General features: G+C 40.1%; 1 protein-coding gene across 4 annotated transcripts in view; it reads right to left on the reverse strand.

The window, feature by feature from the left end:
- Window positions 1-15,854, reverse strand: part of LOC134620725 (gamma-aminobutyric acid receptor subunit gamma-3-like) — a 153,901-nt gene extending 138,047 nt beyond the window's left edge. For 3 of the 4 annotated variants that reach the window (XR_010092135.1, XR_010092136.1, XM_063466998.1), the window contains exons 1-2: window positions 15,400-15,854; window positions 14,763-14,917 (exon numbers count right to left, since the gene is read on the reverse strand). Coding sequence is in view for 2 of the 4 variants with exons in the window: in XM_063466998.1 (XP_063323068.1) it covers window positions 14,763-14,917; window positions 15,400-15,455 (211 nt within the window). In the remaining 2 variants the exon portion in view is untranslated. The remainder of the gene's footprint in view (window positions 1-14,762; window positions 14,918-15,399) is intronic. The other variant, XM_063466999.2, reaches the window with a different exon arrangement.
- Window positions 15,855-24,025: the final 8,171 nt, after the last annotated feature.

Consider the following 24,025-nt stretch of genomic DNA (forward strand, 5'->3'; position numbering starts at 1 on the left):
TTGCGCCCCTGCTAAATCTCTCCATGTAACTGCTGACCTGGTGGATGTTGAGGTTCAAGCAGCAGTTTCATTTAATTGTAATTGGTAAACCTATTAGTACATTTTCCATTTCTCTCCATATTTTCCAGATTAGTTTGTTCCAACAGAGTAGCTACAGTGATGAAAATTATAGCCTGTTAGGAAAATATTAAGCAAATTCATCAACTGTATCTAATGATTTGAATGTAATGATGTTAAAAAGCATTTCAATAGGAAAATTGGCAATTACCAAAGAGGACCACATAGAGTTTTTCAGAACATTATGTCACTGTTTCCAAGATCTGAAACAGTCAGTCACTAAAACACTTTGAGTGCTGAGACTCATATAATGTCAAACTGACACAAAGCTAAAAAAACAAACAAAAAACCATAACATTTAAAGGGATGTAATAAGTCATGTATATGCCGTTACAGAGAGTCTATGTAAAGGGTCAGAGCTCGTTGGTGGATTGTTGCCATGGTCTGCTCATATATGTTTAGATCAGGCTGTTCAGATATATTTGAGATGTTAATGTTTTGGACAAAAATTGAGAAACTTGTGAATTTCCAATATTTTTGAATATATATTTTAGCCATAATAAGAGTTGTAAAGTTGTGAAAAACAAAAGCACATCCTCTTTTGGTTCTCACGGTTTCCCATATCAGGTCATGATAAAAGTCATCAAAATATTTTGAATACAACCTGAGATATTACAGCATGTCATTTTTATTAAACTAAGCCAAAATGTAGAAACTGTGTTTGAAAAACTAAGTACACCCCGTGATTCAGTAGCTTGTAGAACCACCTTTAACAGCCATAACTTAGAGTAACTTCTTTCTGTTCGACTTTATCAGTCTCTCATATTCTTGTGGAGGAATCATAAATGACATTTCTTCAGGTCATGTACGCCCAGCTCTCATAAGCCCTCCCACAGTGTTTTAGTCAGTTGAAGTCTAAACTTTGGCTGGGTCTTTGAGTCTTTTCATTTTCAGCCATTCTGTCGTAGATTTCCTGCTGAACTTGGGATCATTGTCTTGTTCTGGGACCCAGTGACAGCCGAGTGTTAGCTATGGGACAGATAGCCTCACATTTGACTCTAGAACACTTTAATATACAGAGAAATTCATGGTCAACTCAATGACTGCAATGTGCCCAGGTCCTGTTACTGCAAAACAAGTCCAAGCATCTCCCTTCCACCACTGCTCTTCATAGTTGGTATGAAGTGTTTGTGCTGATATACAGTGTTTGGTTTTCATCAAACATGGTGGTGTCCATTATGGCCAAACATCTCCAATTTTGTTTTCTCTGTCCAGTAGTCTTACTAATTGTTTAGATGCAACTTTGCAAACCAAAGCTGTACTGACATGTTCTTTTTAGAGAGAAGATTCCTTCTTTTGGCAGCCCTTTGGTCTTTTCGTAATTGTACTGTTATAAACTTTAACATTTACCATGCTAACGGGCTAACTGAGTCCTGTAGCATCTGAGATGCATACAGATGCATTTTTTTTTTTGCAGTTTCTCTCAGCATTGCATGACCTTTAGCTTCCTACTTTAAAGGTTCACTTGTTCATTCCTCCTACTGCAACCGACAAGTATACATGTTTTGGTGCCTGAAGGATTGATGTTGTCCTAGTTAGAATGAAGAGTAACCAAAAATCAATAGGTCATAATGTCCACAAGGATTGTGGTGAAGAAGCAGGGCTTTGGTTTGTCTACCGGAGAGCTCAAGTCAGCGTCAATACATTTAAAAAAAAAAGATTTTTCTTTCATTCATTTTTTTTTAGCGTTTAAGTGAAACAGGGACAGTGCTCATTTATCCTCTATGTAATTGGATAGATATAATTTATAGTTGTAATATAGTGCTTTGTCGATCATTATTGACTTTCTTTCTTCTACTCCGCCACTGTCACTTCACTCAAAGTCACTTCTAAATAGTGCCAGCTGAAGGTGTTAGCATATATGATGTTTACCATGATCTTAGTCTAGTACTCATGTCAGAAAAAGGCCTGTAGACCGGGTAAGAGCTTTACCAAGTATAAAGTAGCTTTGTATTCATTGGTCATTTGACCATTTCTGCTTTACGTTGCACAACAGAAAAGATGTGAAGTTCTAAATAAGGAACAGAGAGTCTATAAACTGAAAATAGATTAACGAGCAACAATATTCTGTATTCTGTCATATTCAAATAGTTCAATGATCATCCCATGTTGTTCAGTTCAGTTGCTCAGGTTGTTTTCGTTTCATCATTACTTACTCATGATTGTTAGTGTTAACGATTATCACTGTTTTATCACCAATAGTACAGATTGCAGCTCGACTCACTGTAAAAGAAGAAAGCTGTCATCTTGCTGATGCTGACTAAGAGCGGGTAGTCACTCGCCATTAGTGTTATGCAAGAGAAAAGTAATGAGTAATGACATTGTTTAAAGATGGTAATTACAATATTCACCTTGAGATTGTATAGTAACATTACTCACTGCTACCTAACGTAACGCAATTACACTGATTGATAAAAAAATTAAAGACGCTATACGAACAGACTGACAGGTGGCTGTCATATTACTGGAAACATTTGAGTTGTCTTATAAAAACACACAAAAAAGGCGAAATCTTATAAAGGCTTTTTAAAACCTATATATGGAATAAGTTGTACAAGAAAAGGTGGTTTAGGATGAACTAAATTAAAGCACTTCAATAAACTACATGTGTCTGGCTCCTGGTGTGATTCACAGATTTGCATGAGAATCACAATAAGTGTGGCCTTAGTGCTACAGCCACACAGGGGTGACACAGGAGAAAACGGCGGTGGGAGATTATGACACGAATTATTGTGAATGTATGCAATTAACTTGTTGCCTGAAATCGTGGCTTTGAAGACAGGGACCAGGTCTGTGAACATTCGCAGTCAGTTATCGTCTTCGAAGCAACTTTGGTGCGTCAAGATGGCAATAAAACGGCAACAAGATGAAATCAGTGCTGTCAATTTGCTTTCAGTTTGCAGATGAGGTAAAACTGGCAAATACACACAATCAGTTTGTGACAATATGCTGATTATTGTCACAAAGTCGTCAAAAGTCACAAATCAATTGCAAATCTGTGTACACAGAAATTAGTCCAGCCAGAATAGTTTCAGCAGGAAAGCCATTTAACTGCAAAATGAGAAAGTTATTAAAAACATTATTTTTATTTAGGAATACAACCAGGATTCATCCATTTGGCAGCCAGCTGAGTTGTGTGTTCTATTGCAAAGAGATGCATCACAGTAAAGTTTGACTCATCATCACAGACTGACCAGACTGATTGCAACTTGAGGGCATCTGTCTGTCTTTATAAATTACAAGGGGTGTCTTTATAAATTAGGGTGATTGAGGTCAGTCTGAGTTGGACTGCGACTGTTTGGAGACAGGTTTCCTCCTACCTGGGGACCTGTGCAGTCACCTTGCAATTGCTGCAACTATTTGCAGTTGCTCAAAGTAATGCTTGGGCAATAATCAATTTTTGTAGTTAATGCTAGCATCCTAAGATGCTGGCCCAGTTTCACTAATAACATCAGACTAAGGCTGTACCAATGGATGCACTCAGTTATTATCGTTAATATTATTATTCTCAGTACATAACCAAGCCATGCCAAACAGATGCACATACAGTTTCATGCCAACTTTTCTGCCCTATGTTTCAGTCTGCTGGTTTGATTTTAAATTAGAGCTTAATGCCACTGTGTGTTTGCAAAGACATTAGTTTATTTCCTCAACTTTTTGTTTCAGGCGCATGTGTTAGGGATGGGCACAGTGAAGACTGGAGGAGAGACAGATGAGCTGTGCTATGCATATAAAAACACATTGAACGATTTAGTAGAAGTACACAGCCTGAGGGGAAAAGTAAAAATGAGTCAGGCAACTGTAATGACTAAATAACTGTGCAGATGATATACATCCACTAATGGCCACTAATTACAGTCGGCTCAACCATTTATCATTTGATATCAAAGAGTCTCTAGCCTACGTTCTTCCTTGCAATACTGGAAGTGGCAAAGAAAAGGAGGCAGCTCGCTCTGTGTTTGGGCCACACACTATGTATTATAGAGTTTCAATGGCACCACCTTAATGAGTGCACTCCTGCGGAGACATTTCAGTCCCAACAGAAAGTGGACGGGTCGATTCATCTTCTCAACATTTAGCTCTTTTCTTACTTGAGCACCTGGATTACTTGTGAAGTAGTGCTAGCACATCCCTTTCTATCCTTTCTGAGCCGGAAAGCGCCCCTTTCATCACAGATAGTTAACAACACTTTCTTTCTACTCACTTTTTTTCCCCCTCAGTTAAAGCTGCACATCAATGTGAAATCACAGCGCTTGGGAACAAAACAAACACCTCCTTGCTATTTTGGGCCCAGTGGTACAGAAAAGAATATATAAACACAGTCTGAACTTCCTTTGCAAATAATGTTAAGTTTTCTCAAATTTGATTTCCACTCGTTTCATGCTTTAATAACGGAAACTGGATACACTTAAATCATTCATCAAACAAGGCGAAAATGCAGGCCTGCTTACGTACAATGCACAAGAATATGAGTAGAATTGAACAAATGTCGCAGCGCCTACATCCCATCCTCTGCTCTGCACGCTTTGCCCTGAAGTGACTGAAACGGGTCTATGACATTTTTAATACACATGTAAAGCAGGTCAAACTTTTGCCTGAATTTCGACAACTCTGAAATTTTGAGCATCATTATTGATACACATTATTATATAGGTAGCAGTGGAAAAAGGAGTGTGTGTGTGTGTGTGGGGTGGTGGTGGGGTGGTGGTGGGGGTGGGGGTGGGGGGCTGAATGAAGACGAAGAAAAACAGATGGAAATAGAAGTAAAAGAGACAGGAAACAGCTGCAAACCAACAATATCTGAGCAGCTTCAGTTTCTATTTCTGACACACCTGCCTTTTATCTGAATCCTTCTGAAGTGTCTCTCTCTGTAGACTTCAGAAGAACGTGCACAAACACAGACACATACATGTTTAGCTCAAGTGCATAATATTTCTGTGTAGGGAAAGCCATATCAGTGGCCACAAATGAGTGTAGATGAATAAAACTACACACACATGCACAGCACCTTCCCATTCATATGCGCACGCAGTCTTTCAATTTCCACCACCACCCACTGACTTAATTGTAAGCGCCAGACATATTCGGGGAGGCAATAATGGCAGATATGATTGCAGCGACCTGGTCAGTCAGTGTAGATCAATAGCTTGTTAGCTATAGACAATTACAGCCTTCAGTCACAGTTACTGCCTGCGATCACACACAAGCTGAAACTGAATTAGCTACCTGGCAATATTCAGCTACATCCAGGCTGAAACTGAACTGTGCATTTTATGTATAAGCGAGACAAACAGCATGATAGTATAAGGTTATTTTATTGTTTCTGAAAAGAAAAAAAAATCAAGGAATTAAAATGAAGACAGTTTCTGCAGGTTGTGCTGATCAAATCAGACATTTTGTGTCTGTATGATTTGGAGCACAGCACAATCAATGGTTGCTCGAACACCCGTTCATGACGTTGACTTTTGATTGAAAAATGGTTCCAATTTGTTTGATGCCCAGTGTGAAATTACGCTGGACATCCTTACTGGACTTGCTAATGCCATGTTCAGACTACATCAATATCAACCCCGTTGACAACGGGCTATTGGTCTTCTCGGGGACTGTTTTATCTCGTCATAACACAACAGACATTTCAGTGTTGAATAACTGGCTTAATGTCTGTCTTTGGTTGAAAAATTGTTACAAAATGAAATGTGCCGACATCGAAGACATTTCATAAGTCTGCACATCACCCCCAACACCCAACCTGTCACAACATACGCGTCCACCCACCCCATCGCCCATCTTCAGTTTGTTTCCATGACCTTTTGCTTAAAAGTGCCACTGCTAGTTCAGACAAGCAATTGCACAATGCAACACATGACACAGAAATTGTAAGAAACAGTCTGATTGGCCCAAATCAGACTGCCATATCAAAAACTGTCTATAGTGCAGTTTGTGGTATCATATTGCACCCAGGTTTGACCGGGGAGACAGTGCTGCTGTTTGTTGGGAATAGGTGAAAAACAATGCTTCACCTCTGACATGTCTTGTCAGTCCAACAGAAAGACTGATTTATGGGGGTCTTTCATGATGACCATTTGACCCATCTGTTACTGCAGGTGAACGAGTAGGAGAACGCAGCACTGTTTTTTACCAGCTCCCTATCAGCTGTGTGAAAATGGTAAAGAGAAAGAGGATAATTTCCATCCATCCATCCATCCATCCATCCATCCATCCATCCATCCATCATCTTCTTCCCCTTATTCGGGGCTGAGTTATGGGTGGCAGCAAGCTAAACAGGGAAGTCTATACTTCCCTGTCCAGCTTTTCTGTGGCGAAACTAAGAGGTTTTCAAGCCAACCAAGAGATGTAATCTCTCCAACGTGTCCTGGGTCTGCCCTGGAGCCTCCTCCCATAGCGACCAGGAGGGATCCTAGTCAGATGGATAGGAAAGAAGATAATGTGGCCGGTCTAATTAGTTGGAACTGTGAAAGGACAAAAGACAACCAGTATCATACACACTGCTTCTTGCATTCTTCACCAGGCAGTTGCTAGCTAGTGCCTCCAAATGACATCATATATGTTGCCAAAGACAGCAAGCCTGACTAGTTAGAACTGTAGTTTTGTAGGCAAGAAAAGGCAAGATTTTATGACTCTGTAATGTTATAAAGACAAAAATTTGATATAGTCAAAGTGTGGCATAAGAGGAGTCTTTTCTTAATAATAACTTTTATATATTCTTAAAGCAAAATATTATATAGTAAAGCTTTCGGTTTACTAGTCAATTTACTTTCCTACGCTCACCTACTGTCACGAACTCTGAGTAGTGACCGAAAGAATGAGATCGCAGATACAAGTGAGCTTTCTCCAAAGGGTGTCTCTTCCTTTGAGATGGGGTGAGGGGTTCAGCCATTCGGGAAAGGCTTAGAGCAGCTCCACTACTCAGCCAGCTGAGGTGGTTCGGCCATCTAACAGGATGGCTCTTGAGTCCCTCCTGGGTGAAGGTGTTCTGGGCATAGCCCACCAGGAAGAGGCCCCAGGGTAGATCCAGGACATGCTGGAGAAATCTCTCAGCGGGCCTGGTGTTCAAGTGGGTGAGCTGGAGGAGGTGGTTGGTGAGAGGGAGGCATGGGCTTCTCTGCTTATGCAGAGAAGCAGAAGAAAGACTGCACAGAAGAAGAGAATGGATGAACATTAATATCATTAAAACAAAACAAAAGATATGCCCCCTCTCTTCTGTAGCTTGTTGGTGGTCGTTGTTGTTATTTGTGATTTCACTATGCATCTATCTCTCTTTTCTGTTTTTTTTTCCCTTTCACCCCGCAATAGATGTCTGTCCATCCATGAGCCTGTTTCTGCTGTGAGTTCTTTATCCCCACTGTCTCCGAGTGCTTACTAATAGAGATCATCAGATTACTGGGACTGTCTTTCTGTAGTGTATTTACTTTGCAATATATAGACTGTTGTGTTGAACTGGTGTCACATAAATCAAACTAATGCACTGTAGTTTTTAGCAGAAGGAAGTGATGCATCAGTTAAGACGTATTTTCAGTCCCATTTGGTGCTCTGCTGAGTATTAATGACAGCAGGGTGATATTTGTTGGAGTCAAAATAAAACTTGAATCTGTCTTAAATGAAGCTTTTAATTTGTTGGCCCTTTGTATTTTTAGAATGCGCCTCAGACCCAAGTTTAATTGAGTTCCTTGAATCATCCTGGCTTCCAAACTTTAAATGTGAGTGGCTGAAGAGCCCTCGCAGCTTACAAAGCCTTCTGCTCCAGCCCTCTTTGTCCTCGATTCCACAGACGCAAACACTGACACATACACCAATGCGCATCTTTGCACAGTACATGAGGATCACCCAGATCTCACACAGTGATCACACTCTGAATCCAAAAGGAAAGTGACACAATAGGGACACAAAAGCATCTCATCTTCATCTAAGGGGAACTGCTTCTTATCGCTTAAGGTGAGGCTCAACACTTGCTCTGCTCGGAGGATATGTGGGTAGCTTTTCCCTTCTCAAGTGGACCAGTCACCCACTTTATATGAAGATTAGACTCGCTGCTCACTTCACAAGACTGGATGTGACAGGAGGAAAACAAACAGAGACACAAAGGCTACGTTCACACTGCAGGTCTTAATGCTCAATTCCGATTTTTTGATCAAATCCGATTTTTTTGTCTGCCTGTTCACACTACACATAAAATGCGACATCGAACGCTCTCCAGTGTGAACGCTCAAAGCGGCCCGCATGCGCAAAAGAAGATGTCACACAGAACTCGCTCTCTTTAGACCCAGGGCAAACAGTATTGTTTGACTGATTGCCCTTAATATAAAGACTTCGGACTTTATGTTTCCAGATTTTTGCTTTAAGTTATTTTGTTATTTATATTATAATGTAGATGACCTAATAATGATCGTTTTTTCTGTTTTAGAGGAGCGGTGCTTCAAAGGATAGCTGCAGATTTCTGTCAGAATCTGCAGAAAATACAGTAAAAATAAAATGTTCACATTTCTCCAACATTGTCTTCCCAACAGTTTCACCGGATGGTAGGAAATCGTTCGCGATGTCCTATCGGGCGCTTCTCCGGCGCTCATAATTGGCGTCTGTCTCGTGTCAGTGACGTAAAAGACGGATTTAATGCGACTTGACCGTTCACACAGCAGTCGCTTTCTAAAACATCGGATACGTATCGGATTCAGTACCACATACGAAAGTGGCCGAGATCGGATTTGAAAATATCGGATTTGTGCCGTTCACACTGTCATACCAAGATCGGATACGGGTCGCATAGGGGCGAAAAAATCGGATTTGATGCGCTTTCGCCTGCAGTGTGAACGTAGCCTAAGTTAACAACCCTGTTATACTGTAGTCTCTTGGATTTTTTGATTTTCACTGCGTTGAAACCTTTTTATCCATTCTAAAGTAAAATAACTCAAAGGTCTTTGAATTTCAGAGAATTTATAGAAAATAGATTAGTTAAAGTCTGAAGCATAAGGGACAAAAGCTTCATTAGTCAAAGCCTGACTGAAAGCACTGAGCATTTCACATAGTTTTAGGATTATAATACACACACACACACACACACACACACACACACACACACGTTGGGTATTCATATTTTGTGGGGACCTCTAATTGAAGTAATCCTTTCCCTAGCCCCTAACCCTAACCATGAAAAATGAATGCCTAACCCTAACCCTTACCCTAAACCTAACCAAAACCTACACTAATATCAAAGTTTGAGTCTCAAAATTGCCTTCAAACTTGTGGGGACCAGGATTTTCGTCCCCATAAGGGCGGTTGGTCCTTATGTATAGTAAATTTCAAATGTCTGGTCCCCACAAAGATATAAATACACACTCAACTACACACACACACACAAACACACACACACACACACACACACACACACACACACACACACACAAACTCCTTTCTGATTTGAATTTTGAGGCTATTTGTATTTATTTATTTCAACATAATAAAACTTAAGATCTAATTAGGGCAAAAGTATTGTTACATTTTTGTGTTTCATTGTATTTGACTATTTTTTGTCATACCATATAATAATAAAATATTGTTCTACATGCCTGTGTATGGTCTTTACTGTACCCATAGTGTATCAATTTAAAAAGCTGTTTTCTGTCAATGAAAAAAATAAACAGAATAACGTTATTAATAACTTTGTGCTGTGCTTCAATTTGCATATTGCTGTATAAAGTAACCAGGTGGTGAATTTCTTTGCACTTCTCACTGTCAGTGCTGATAATGCCAATGTTAGTTAGCTAATAGTAGCAGATTTTTTTTCAGGCGTGGAAAATTGTTGTCTTCACTGTCGAAGAATTTAGTATTATGCAGATTGTCTGTGCTGAAGAAGTGAACCTTGCTTTGAGACACAAATGTTCAACTTAGAAATTAGCAGCCAATTAATAGTAAAATTTCACATTTGCTTAAAACAACAGTATGTGCTCTGGTTCCACAGCCAGCGGCTTATAAACAAGCACAACTACAGACGAGAAGAGGCAAACAGAAATACAGTGTTTTTATATGTGTGTGTGTGTGTGTGTGTGTGTGTGTGTGTGTGTGTGTGTGTGTGAGGATGACTTTGATTTAGTCAAAATCAAGGTGTGTCTTGGAAATGAGCCTCACAGTGCCGACTTCAGTGGCTGCTGTCTGCGTGAATTTACTTTCTTTGCTGTGTGTGTGTGTGTGTTTTCTCAGAGATTCATTGCAGCGGATCTCAACAGAACCCACTCTCTTTTACAATGACTTAAATGTCCCAGATCTGTCTTTGACTCAGCGTCATCTCCAAGTATGTTTGTAAGTGTGTTGTCTGTGCACGTTTTCCCATACACACACACACACACACACACACACACACACACACACACACAAACACACACACATACACACACACATACACACGTGCTTCCACTGCTTCACATAATCCTGCTAAGAAATTAACATTTCATGGACGACACTGAGGTTTGTCAACTGGATCTCATCAAAATTTCATCCCTAATTACGGAAGCAGAGCCGGAGGGTGATCCCCCACACGCCCACCCCCTCTTCCTCTCTTCCCACAAGGTGAACTACCAGGCTGAACCGATCCGAGCAAGCTGCTGGTGAACGCGAGACAGAGGGAGGAAAAAAATTGTTGATGATATCTGGGAATCATTTGAAGCATTCCGAGAAAGACAAATAAACATTATTAATGATCGGAAGATACAGTGTTTCCCACCAGAGCCTGAAAATTCATGAGCAAGGCTTTTTAGTATAAACCTGAGGGTGAAGAGTGTAGCATCTGACTGAGGCTTATTAAGATGAAATTTTAAGAAAATTCTCAGAATTATGAAGTTTACTAAGAATTCACTCTTAAAGTCAGGACCAAATCCTGGCATAGGTAAGTGATTGACAAAGTATCTTAGCCCTTAAAAGAGCTCCTAAGGTGATAAAGTGTTCAGAGTGGGGAAGATGACATTTAGAGGATTAAGAGTTTTTTGAGCAGGGAAAAAATGGCAGAAAGACAAAGTTTAGAGGAACTGGAATACGGCAAAAAGGTGAAGGAAGCCGAATATATGAAATTCATATAATCTGGTTCATCTTTTGAAAGGTGCTTCTGTGATAACAAAACATTGCCGATTTTCATGGAAATGCATCACTGTCTCTTACATTTTGATTAGAGTGAAGATTTAGGGGTTGGCTCCGTGGGGTTTTCTGGTTTTTGGGAATTTGGGAATTATTGCTCCAAAGTGTACCCTGCATTACTCTCCTTTTTATTTACAGTTTTTCTGTGATTTACTTAGTCTGTATTGAAATTAATAATTAAGACCACAAACCCAACAGTAATGTGTTCACTGAAGTCATAAATGAAGCCAAACTGTCTCTTTGGCTGCAAAATAATTCGAATTGTATAGAAGTCTAAGGAGTCGCCCTCTGCTGGCCATTGGACATAAAGCAGGGTTTATTTGATTTTAACATTGTCTTTGGTTTTTTTATTGCATGGCTAGATCTATATTTTATTGCACAGTTTACGCGTGAAATTTATTCAAAAATAACTGCCAGTAGCTGTCGAGTTGCAGTCAAATGGTGCAAACATCTTTCCGGATACTTCACAAGTTGGACTTCAGTTGTCGTACAGCACAAGTGTAGCAATAAATGTAGCTCAACAGAGACACACTGACTATTTGTTCACTTTGAAATCACTACCATTTCAATAAGTAATCCATTCTTAGGTCTCATCCCAGTGAGACCTGCGTTTGCACACCCCCCCTCCCGTGTTGACTCTGTGGATATGTCCTTGAGTTCTGCTTAAGCAGGACTTTGTATGCAGCTTCTGAAAACTTTTTGAATGACTGTTGGTACAAAATGTCTTTCATCCTCCTGTAGGCCGAACTAATAGGAAATTACAGAATATTTCAGACAAAAATTACCTCTGTATAGGAAGCTTGTCAAAAATGCCTGCATTTTATTTCAACATTTAAGTGAAGTGGAAGTGGAAAATATCACAGTGAGCTGCGGGAAGCAAAACAAAATTAGAGTAGAGCAGCTCCCGAATGGCCTCCACATATCAGATTGTATTGCTGATTGTAAATGCAAACTCTGAATCAAGGGAAAAGAAACACAAGGAGAATGTTACCAAGTGTCGAGCGTAAATTGGAATATGAGAGAAATAAAAATAAGGTCACAGCAGAAACTGTTGGAGTAATGTCTGCATTCAGAATAGTGCCGCTAATATAGTAAAGGCAGTCAGTCTAATGACATTGAGCCACTGTGCTAAACCCCGGTGAAAATCGCCTCACTGGAAACCACCACACCTCTGACTCCTCTACCACATGCCCATAAAGACAGGCTGCCTTGATTTCTCCAAATGACTTCTAAAATGCAGCAGCAACAGAAGCCGGGATTGCACGTTCATCACAGAAAAGCCTTCCAGCCAGCAGCCCACCAATGAGAGGACTCCGGGGAACAAACCGGTAACCATTTGATTAGAGACCTCACTGAAGAGGAATGTTCTCCTCCAAGGAGCTCAGGGCTTTGATTGCACCACAGCAGTGAGAACGTGGGTGCAATCAAGGGAGGATTTGGACTCGAGTTCCCGTCGTCACCCTCGCTCTCACACACACACACACACATAGCACAAACTGGGCATGGCCTGCCAGCTGTGGGTAACTCATTCTATCACATGTGTGAAAGCGATAAATGTCTTTGTGGTTTGGGAGTGACAGCCAGATAAGCTAGCACGGTGTGCTCGTATTTACATTCTTAGTTTTTTGATTTATTTAATGACCTTTTGATTCAAACTGAATGGTTAAAGCCAACCGGTGTGCTACGTTTTGCTAAATGCTACTGTCATTGCTACTATGCTAACAATGCTAATGCTAACATGCTGGTGTTAAGCAAGATTTTTTTGTTTATTAAGCATAAAAAAGGCACCAAACTCAAAAGATCAACGCATGAACCAGTGTTATGTCTACACATAGCAGACAACTTAGCAAAGGACCAATTTCTTACTTGCAGCCTGTCGCAAAAACACACAATTTATTTCCATTGCTTTACTCGCATCTACAAAAAAAAAAAAACCCAAACCCTCCAAAAAGACACTTAACTGAAAAACTGGCATATCTGGGCATGGTGTGCAATGTTTCCTTAAAAAAACTGAGGAAGCTGGACAAGTAGGCCTAAAAACCTATCTACAGCAGCGGTCCCCAACCCCCGGGCCTCGGACCGGTACCGGTCCGTGAGTCGTTTGGTACCGGGCCGCGAGAGTTGAAGCTCAGGTGTGAAATGTATGGTTTTCAGGGTTTTTATCGGTTTTCAGCGTTATTTTGTTATTGTTTTTATCGTTAACTCGGTTTTCCTGGGTCTTTTCACGTGTGTTATGAATAAATCTTCTTTTTTTCGGTACCGGTACTAGTATTATTTTGTTGTAGTTATCCGCGACACCTTAAAGGCCGGTCCGTGAAAATATTGTCGGGCATAAACCGGTCCGTGGCGCAAAAAAGGTTGGGGACCGCTGCTCTACAGCATACATTTGAACAGTAGCTGAAAGTCACATTCTTTAAAAAAGCTAGAAAAAAATTCAGCAAAGATCTGACACAGGACTTGAGAGCCAGTGATGTTGCCTTGTCAAAACTGATGGAATTACAAACATGAAAAGCACTGTACGATTTTGATCTACCAAGAAATATGATCTGGAAAGTATCTAAGTGGAAATATTTCACCATGACAATGATCCCAAACACATTGACAATGCAATAAAAGCATACCTGAATAGTAAAAACACAATGGAACAATAGTGATCATGGATTGGCCTCCCCAAAGCCCAGGCCTCAACAGTACTGATAGAGAGGGAAACAAAAGGCAAAACATCCAAAGAAGAGCTTTGAATGTCCTTCGAGAAGCCTGGGGAACTACTCCTGAAGAGAGTTCAGCCTGTATGATTCTAACAAGATTAAAAGTCAATATTTAGTTTGACTGCCATTATTCTTAAACAAACTCTTTTTGCTTTTTATATTGTGTTTCCATGCATGTTTGCCCACATTTCTCTGCAGCTATTTCCCATGCTCTTAACAAAATATAGAGAAATGACGGGTGGTTTAATAATTTTGCACAGCACTGTACGTCTTTGTAAATTTGGCTAATGTAGAGCCAACATAAGAACATGGTCCTATTTGCATTTTGAATTAAACTGCATTTAAGTGAATTAGCTTTGCAGATAATTTGCCAGAAACCCAAGAAGTGGACACATTTTATTTCCTCTCCATTTACTGTTAATTTATTGATAGAAACACAAATAACCATTAGCCATGTAAATGATGTAAATACTGAAAAATTCAGATGCCCCTGTAGTTTTTATCTCCCACTAGATAAATAAAGTTCCCAACACTTAAAAAGGACTTTATCCCTAATTCTTGCAGAGATCTCAGCAACCCAAATCCACCAAATCTGTCCCAGCATAACTGAAGAAACCTAATTTTTAAATGATTGAGAGAGAGGGGAAGGGGATGTCATCTTCCCACCCTCACAGCAGCGCTACTAGTTTCAGCACCATGGACAGCTCAGGCACAGAGCCAGTCCCTGGACAGCACCACCAAAGTTTCTCCTCCAACCAAAAAAGCCTCCAACTCCTCCCCACCACTCCTGATCCTTACCTCCGATGTCTGGGCGCAGAGTCTTGTCGTACTCCTTGAGCAAATTGTTCAGAATGAGCGTTGCGTCCTCCTGGTGTGACCTGGGCACCAGCATTTGATTGACAGTGGTGTCCTGATGATCCTCATCGTCGTCGCCATATTCCCGTAAATCAGAGCTGTTTGTGTGTGTGTGTGAGAGAGAAGGGGTGGAGGAGGGGGTGAGGAGAAAAGGAGAGGAGGGGAACGAGAGGTCTTAATCATGTTTAAAGAAACACAATTGTCATGAAAACTTTGACGCAGAGAAAAAAGAGAAAAAAAAGAACATGTTTGATTCATGATGACTTGGAGCCTGCTGTAAATGACTGTGAGACCCCCAGACTGTGGATTTGGGCGCAGCAGTAAATGGTGCTGTCGTTTATCCCCCCCCCCCCCCCCCCCTTTTTTTTTCTGTAGGAGTGCGTGTGTGCGTGTGTGTGTGAGGGAAACCCTTAGGAAAAAAAGAAAAGAAACAAAAAGAACCATGCATTACCACACAGGCTCTTTCACACATGTATAGGATTTCATTCACAGCAGTCGAACTTTTGAAGCTTTAACGCTGCTCTCAGCTGTTGATCGTAGAGAGGGAGAGAGAGAGAAAAAAGGTGTAAATGACACTCACCGAGCACCTCCAGCGAGCAAAAGTGTGAAGAGGGTGACCACAAACTTGATTGTCATTTTCCCACGCGCGGATCACCTCTGATCGCAGGAACCGGTGGACTGCTGCTGCTGTTGCCGCTGCTGCTGCTGCGTTGCTGCCGCGATCAAGTGCCAGCGCAGTGAAAAGGTGTGGAACCATCAATCCCAGCTCTCAACTTCCTCATCCGCCCACGCACTTTTTTCTCCTGCGCGTCATGTGCACCGAACAGCCACCACCACCTCCAACACCACCACCAACAACAACAGCACCAGCACTACCACAGCAGCGGATCGCGAGCTCTCTCCCGCCCCCCACCTCCCTCCACCACACTTCCTCCTGGTCCTCTTCGCTCCTTCGTGGGGAGGGTTTCCTCCGGGAAAGGCACCCGACGATCAATCAGTGAGATCCAGCCCAACACAAGCGGCAGCCGAAGCAAGAGAAGGATGGTGTGTGTGTGTGGGAGGGGTAGGGAGGCGGGGGTAAGGGGCGGATGGGGTGTGTGTGTGGGGGGGGGGGGGGGGGGGGGGGGTGCTGGGAGTCTAATTGACGGGATCCAGCGGCGGTGCCTCCCTCCACTCCACCTTCTCCGTGTGTGGGCACCAGAGTGGCAGGGTGACGCTTTCTGCTGCTGGTGGAGGTGGTGAACCTTAGGAGATGAGCATCTTGCGTGACTCATACACTACCTGGATCACAACTGCACACGGAAACACCCCCCTCTTTTGTTGCTCTGACTCTGGCATGATGATGATGATGGTGATTATTATTATCTTTATTACCATCAGATGTTTTTATTATCATTATTATCAATATTATCTTGTTTTAATTAATTAGTCCTAAAAGAAGAACCGGAACTTCTCAAAACTCAGTTACTTCCTTTCATCCAAAGAAAAAGTCTCAGAAATAAGCATCAACTCATAAGTAAACAGCATAATATCTAGTTTGACTCAGTGCGAACTGATATCTGCAGTTTGCCTGATGATGATGATGATCGCCCTTGGAAGTCATGTTCAGACTTTACACGTCTGTTTACGTGCCACAGAGTCACAGCGAGCTCTCCTCCTCACAGTATTTTTTTTTCTGAATAGGCCCACAGCTCAGCAGGGCAGCCCTGCGTTCAGCTTACAAACCTGCCAGACTTTTTTCCTTTCTGAACTAGTGAGTGCCACTCGAGAGGCTTCGCTGCCCCCTGGCGGCGAGAAAGAGAAAGTCTTTCCCGCAGTGTTGCAGCCGAAAAGAAATAACCTGCTGACCAAGCGTGGACCAGCAGGAGTGATTCATTAGTAATACTGTTGTAATGAATTAAGAAGCATGTACATGTAGTTATTTTTGCCTATCCACACTAGTGACAGTATTAGGAGACCTGCAGGAATAATTGATTAATAATGATGACATAATTAATTGAAAATCGTGTTGCCATAGTTATTTTACCAACTCACAGAAGTAACAGTGTTGTCAGCAAAACACACTTTAAGAATAAAAAAATAAATGTGCAAGTTCTGTCCTCTTTGTTACTTTGTGTGATAAGACTGTTTGCCCAATCTTAATTTGAAAAGTGAATGGACTGACATGGTTTCTCCTTTTATGAGTGATGAAATTACATGATGTTCTTGTCATAGCTTTGCAATCGTTTAGATATTCAGAAGAATTAGCAGCTTGTGATTATCTTTGTGGATAAAAGCATGATGTGTACAGTGAAAGTCCTAGGTTTTGTTAATCAAATATTAAATTGATTCAGTGTAAATGACCATTTATAAGGAACGGAATCATTCCTTAAGTAGTAAAGTGTGTGGTGAGGCTCACTCCTCTACGTTCTAGCAGGCTCACAAAACAGTTATCCATTATAATCAGTGATGAGCAGATTTGTCGACATCTATGTGTGACAAAGGTCATGCAAAGTGTTTGCTAATATTGTAAGGCATGCTTTCAAATGTAACTTTGCAATGTGTGATGTATATTTGAAAAGTGTGCATTTTATCCCAAACCAGGACCTTTTTGTTTGTACACATAACAAAAGGACTTTTAGTTCCAACACTCAAAATATTTTATGCCCAATATGCTGACTTATTTAACTACATGTACATGTATATTTTCGATGTAATTTTGAAATATCAGAAAAATATAAAATTCAGTGGAATCTGGTCAAATGAAATGTACTTGATCAGTTTATACAGAGCACAATCTTTTTTCTAGTGTAAACATAAAAAGGTTGTTTTTTTTAAATGATGTAAGTTTTGTCCAAAAGGCAAATCTGCTTGACAGTTCCTCATTATTACTTAAATTTAGAAGGGCAAAACAGTCTCCACCCTGTAGGTGGATGACACCACCTGTTGTTGATATGTACAGGACTGATAACAAGTGATAAAAGCTATTGCCTAGGCTGATAACTGTCTGTTGTAAAAGGCCGACTGATCATTAGGAAAACCATTTCCCAAAGATTTTATCTCAGATGAAATATGTCATCATTACACACAGCAATCCATTTGGCTTGCTGTGTGTAAGCCTGTATGGGAAAACAATGACGTGTGCCCTAATAAATGAAGGTTATTCAGTGCATGAAACTGAAAAGCTGAGGGCTTAACACAAAGGTGTGTACTACTCCCCTAACAGAGCAGTACAAGCTGACTTTTGCTTAGCAGGTCCCATTTAATTAAGCTATAAAGAGTTTATTTGTCAAACTAAAACCTCTGACAGCTTCATTAACTGGGAAAATATAAACACATATCATCATCTACCATATCATTATGAAAAAAATACCACAGCATATCATATCCCACTGAAACACAGTGACAATGGGCCTCTGTATGCCCTCTTAGATACTAGGCAGATCAAACTTAAAAAATGGAAAAGAAAAAGATTTCTGATGAATTTCACATTATATCAAATTAAAGCAAATTTGCATTACTTATAAAAATAACGTTTCTAAGTGACCCTAATTGCATTAAGTAGTTCATCAAAGCATTTAATATCAATAGACAATCAAACAGATAGGATTCAGACATACGTGTCAGATTTCCTTTTATATGTGCAGCTTTAATCAGGATTCAACAAAGCAACATTTGAGCTACAGCAGTGTTTGCAATATATTATATAGCATCTTTGCTAATCCTTTTTATTTGATCATTATCAGTATAATACACAAAACAAATACAGTACATAAAACAAAGAATGAGTGACACAAATACGTTATTAAGCCCAGCTACAATGGCTTTGCTGCATTTTTGCAAAATTAAGCAAAAGTCTGTTTGATGGGTTCTTCGTGAATATTCTTGTAAAAAGTTCTTGAAAAAAAAAAACACGAGCAACTTTATGCATTTTATTGGTCACCTTTAGCCTTACTGGAACAGGCAACTGTTGCTATCGTAGCTCCGCAAGTGTCCTTTAAACCAGCTGCTGGACGTGCAATAAATTCCCCAGCCAAGAGTTCAAAGCGTCAGTCAGCTTCACTGCCCATGAGCTAGCTTGGGATAAAGGACATATAATCAACCCTAAGTTTGTTCCTAAGATGCATCAGCCACAGCTGTCCAGACAACACACTGAGAAAAACAAGTGTTTGTCATCAGGGCTGGGCCAGTCAGGGCTTAAATTGGACAGAAGCGCTTTGCTGTAAGGGGCTTCCCTGAATTGGTGAAAGCAACTTAAGCAGAACTAAATCCCTTATTCTAACAGATGTATGGCAGATGAGTCTGTCACAGTGGCTGAAGGAAGGAGGGAGGGGTTGTTTCTTGGCCAGAAAGAGAGATAGTTAAATGGATGGGTGCATTGGTTTACGTCAAGAAAGATGTGCACATGAGGAAGTCTACCAGGTTTCAGCACTATGGGGATCCTCTGACCTGACAGCTCATGTGAATGAGCTGATATACGTGAGTTACTTGCCTTCTTTCAGCCCCTAGCATATAAACATAATATTAGCTTTGCCGAATTTTTGGAAATGACAGAATTACAATGTGGGTAGTACTAAATATATGATGTCCTATAGTTAATATGATTGAGTTTTCTACAGCATAAAAAATAAAATCCTATATTTGTCTGTTTGCCAGATATTGTCAACGTTCTATATGTAGCTAATATGTGGCTATCAAGCACAGTATGCTAACACCGACAGAGCTAAAAGGTTGATGCTAATAAGTGTAATATTAATAGGCAGATAAATCATGTTAGTTGTATTAATTTAGCTGGCTAGCATTCAAAACCTATTATGATATTAGCATTGTTTTATTCAGATGATTAATAATATGGTATAATATGCTTATACATAGATTTATTAATTCATTCTTCAATTCATTCATTTTTTAGAAGGTCAGTGTTTGCTATTTGCCTATCACTGTTTTACATGCAGTAAAATGCTAATGCCAGCATGCTACTAATAGTAGAAATGGATAAAAAGATGACAAATATTATCAAAGATAACACATTAATGCTGAGTATAACAAATGCCACTTTACATATATGTTATTTTAGCTTGTTATCAGTCAGAAATATTTATTAAATTACTGAGAATTAACATCAGAGGATTTATAATGTATTGAATTTAAGTGTTCATCCATCTGTCTGCCTACTATTATTCTACATGCAGCTAAATGCTAATATCCACATGCTAACAACGATGATGTTTAGCAGCAGGTACAGATGTTTATAAGCTGGTATAACATCATGTAAGCTGTATTTGTTTAGCCTTTTAACAGTCAAAATAATTTCTTTTTGAAAATTTTTGAACTTTCATGTTATTTTTAGTTTATAGACTGGGGGATTATTTTTATTTTTAATTGACTGATTCTGAATTAAACTAACTAAACTAAGATGAATTAATTTTGCATATATTACCCACCAGCCACAATAATTTTGATCTGATGACGGCACTAGAAAAAGTCAGAGGATCACCAAAGTTATTGTAAATTTTCCATGAATATTACCATATTAGCCAAATTTATGGACAAGCTAATAGTTGTAGAGATACACTATTTGCACAAACGTACTGGGCTACCTACAGGAGCTGCGCTGCATGGAAACCCATTGCACGAAGCTCCTGCTATACAGTTTTTTTGCTGATGGTAATGTTGGAGGAGGTTTGGAACTCTGCACTTCAGCAGAGTGTTGATTACACTTATGCACTATATGCCCCAGCTCTTGGCAACCTCACTCTCTAACTTTACGTGGTCTGCCAGTTGGTGTCTGAGTTGCTGTGGTCCCTAAAAACTTCCACTTTTGCAAAAAAAATGCCACTTACAGCTGACTGAGGAATTTCTGAAAGGTACAAAAAATTAGATGAAGTGACTTGCTGCAATGCCTCATTCTATTACAGTAGCACACTTAAATTAGCGATCTCTTTAGAAAGACCCATTCTTTCCCAAATAAAAGCACAAAAGAGTACAGGCCTAGATTCTTTAGATTTTACACAGCCGAAGCAATGGGACTGAAAATACAAGAATTCAAAGAATAACAGGTGAGACCCAGTACCTTTGTCCATACAGTGAACTTCTGTCAGACTGAAGCTGCTGTCCACAGAAAAAATAATGAAGGCTATATGTGTTTGTCAGGGACATTATCAGTGACTTTTTACAGTAATAGTTCCTTTGGTTATATGTTAGAAAACAAGGCTTAAATAAAGCTCAATATAAACAACTGTTTAGTTTAAAAAACACACTTGTTGAAGAACTCGACTACTGCAGACCTAATCAGAAATACAAAGACAGAAAGTGTGTACTGTTACTTGATAATGTGTCAGATACAAACAGGAAGTCGAGGAACAGACCGATTACAGATTGGTGGGGGGGAGATGTCTCGTCTGTATCCTGTACTTGGCTGCCATTGCACTGAAACTGAAACATTGTCTGATCTGACAGAAAGCTGGATCTTAGATTTCCATAAATGACAGCTTCAACATCAGTTAAACAGCACGAAAATACCACAGCATATCCTGGCACACAAAGTCAAAATAAAATCACTTAAGGTGGACTTAAGTACACAATGCAAAGCAGATAGCAGCTGATGTCACCCTTATTTACATGGTTTCTCACCAAGCCAGTGTATAAATATCTGCTTAGCGGCCTAAAGTTTTTGAGGACAATGTTCCCAGCAGCAGGTGAGAGAGGTTGGTGTTCAAAATCCATATGATAGATATGAAGAACTGATATTTCTGTTGGGAGCATGGGGTCCTCTTATTCCTGAGTTTGTCTCACCACAAACCAACACATGCTGTGCAACAGGTAGGCTTGAGCTGTAATGCCAAAATGTGTGCTCGTCGCTTTAATTAAGTCACTGTAGATATAAAATACAAATCAGTCCAAAGATCAAGTTTGATCAGCTCTTCTACAACCCACAAGAACGAAACAAACTCACACATGTACACAGAAGAAAAAATATACTGAAGACAATAACATACCCTTTATAACTTGAAGGTAAACATTGGGCTTTTTTTTTTCTACTAAGGGCTTCAGAACACAAGTGTGACAATCTGTCTTTTTTGTGTCAAAGCAAAGAGCTACGTTGAAAACGAAAAAGGCTATTTACATGATTTTCTCATGACACTCGGCCTAATTTCCCCAAATTCTTTGCAGCTTAAAGGCCTCGTCGAACCAAGCTTTCAAAACAGAGAAACATTCTGAGAAAAAAAATCAATGCAGTCCAGTGACAATGGATTAGCTCGCGGAGGTGAAGTAAATTAATGCAAATCAGGGTGCAGTTTTGATAAACTTGACCCCATCGATTGAACCCAATTGTAAGTAATTCTGAGAGGACAGAGCTCTGCTGTGTTGCTCACTTTTGTGGACCGTTATGAGTCAGTTCATGGTACAATCAATCTTTGGTCACCTGTTAGCGGCTGAGCTGTTGAATTTCTGTCTCCTGTTGCTGATATATGCGTGAGGTTTTCTTTCTAGTATAGCTTTGCTGGAATCCAGAAACATGACACGGTAATCATCTTTTTCCCCCAGCACTTCACTTTCACAAACACACTGTAGACTGGAGTTAACATTTTCCAACAGCCTGAGAAGATGCTTAAATGACCCAGAATACTTTGACTTTGTGCAAAGCATGAACTGAGCTATCTCAAGTGTAGTTATTAAGAGGCATGAGTGAGAAAATTATTGATTCACTTTTTGTATGTGAAAAAGAATAGCTCAGTGGGAGTGGAAAGTTCTGCAGGTAATCTACTAAAAAGGTCAATGATTAGTCTTGCGTCAGAAACTGTCGTCTTAAAGGCTGACGCAGCCCAAGACTGCTTTATTACTTTACTACAACCAGCTCTGCCTTATAAACCTAAAATATGTGTTTAACAGCCCATGTGCAGGATGTGTAGCACAACACAAAACATTATTAACTGTCAAATCCCAACCGACTTGCAAACCCAGGCCGGTACTGTGACCGTGCAATGTGTTGTTTTGCATAAGGGTCTGCAGGTATTTATTAAAGTCAAAGGAAAGAATCTGACTCACAGCCACCTGTGGGCAACAGCTTATGCACAATCCTGATATTTAGGAACACCTCCAACACCTTCGTCACAGTTAAAGTGACATTTTGACAAACATTACAGTTTTTTCTTAAAATACTTTTGGGACAGAACTTAAAAAGTAGACAAAATGTATGAAGTCGATTTGTGATGTTACAGAGCTCAGTGTGTATTTTTTGAGTTTATTTGTTTATTTTTTGAGCTCTCTGCTATTTTCACTATGACCCTCTGCCTATTTGATGAAACATGATGAAAAAACCTACAAACAGCTGTGCACACTGCAAAAAAACTAACCTTGCTACCAGCTATACAGCCATGGCTTGTATACATCTTGTAATTCTCTCCTTGCCCCCGATGCTCTGCGGCATGTTCTGCTTTGTTATATCAAAATACACTAAATATGTGGGGCTTGGCTCGAACTGTTCAGCGTGAGCAGCTGACAGGGCAGATCCAAAGATTTGTCACAGCCGTATACCCGAACCAATTACATGCTCATTCTGATAACGTCTCCCCTTGGCATTCCACATAAATTAATGCTCCTTGCGACAACTATCGCAGCCAGGTGCAATATAAGGCATGCTCTTTTTGGTGTTAAATAACGGCACAGTGTGCAGCAAATTACCTGTCGCAAGCCTTAGAAAACCACATTCATATGATTAAGTTAAATACTTTCCTCCCCACATTTGGAATCCTGGAAATGGAACACTTACAAATACATAGCAGCTGTGTCAGTGCCTTACAAGTCACAAAATTGTCACAGTACTCATTTAGTAAATTTCACCAGCAGTTTTTTAAAAAACCAAAACAGGGTTATGAACTGTACATGAGTCTGGTTTTCTCTGTGGACACATTAGCAGGGTGCGTGTCTGGACATCTCTGAACAACAGTCCCAAAACTGTCCACATCGCTGTCCTGATTTGTATGTGACTTACTCTCCATTTGGTCTCTCAACTGTGCATACTGGTTTCCCAACTGAGTGACCCAGGCTCAAAATTCTGTTAAATCACATATATCCAATCCTTAATTTGTGCTAACACATCTGCCACAGCCGTCCAGTCACCCTCGTGTAAGTAGGCCAGAAAAAAAAAAACACGCTTTTTTCAAACATTCTTGCTGGCCCTAAATGATGACTTTTTAATTCAAAACTTCTTTTCCTCTCACATT

Source organism: Pelmatolapia mariae, linkage group LG23, assembly GCF_036321145.2.
Source record: "Pelmatolapia mariae isolate MD_Pm_ZW linkage group LG23, Pm_UMD_F_2, whole genome shotgun sequence".
Classification (NCBI taxonomy): domain Eukaryota; kingdom Metazoa; phylum Chordata; class Actinopteri; order Cichliformes; family Cichlidae; genus Pelmatolapia; species Pelmatolapia mariae.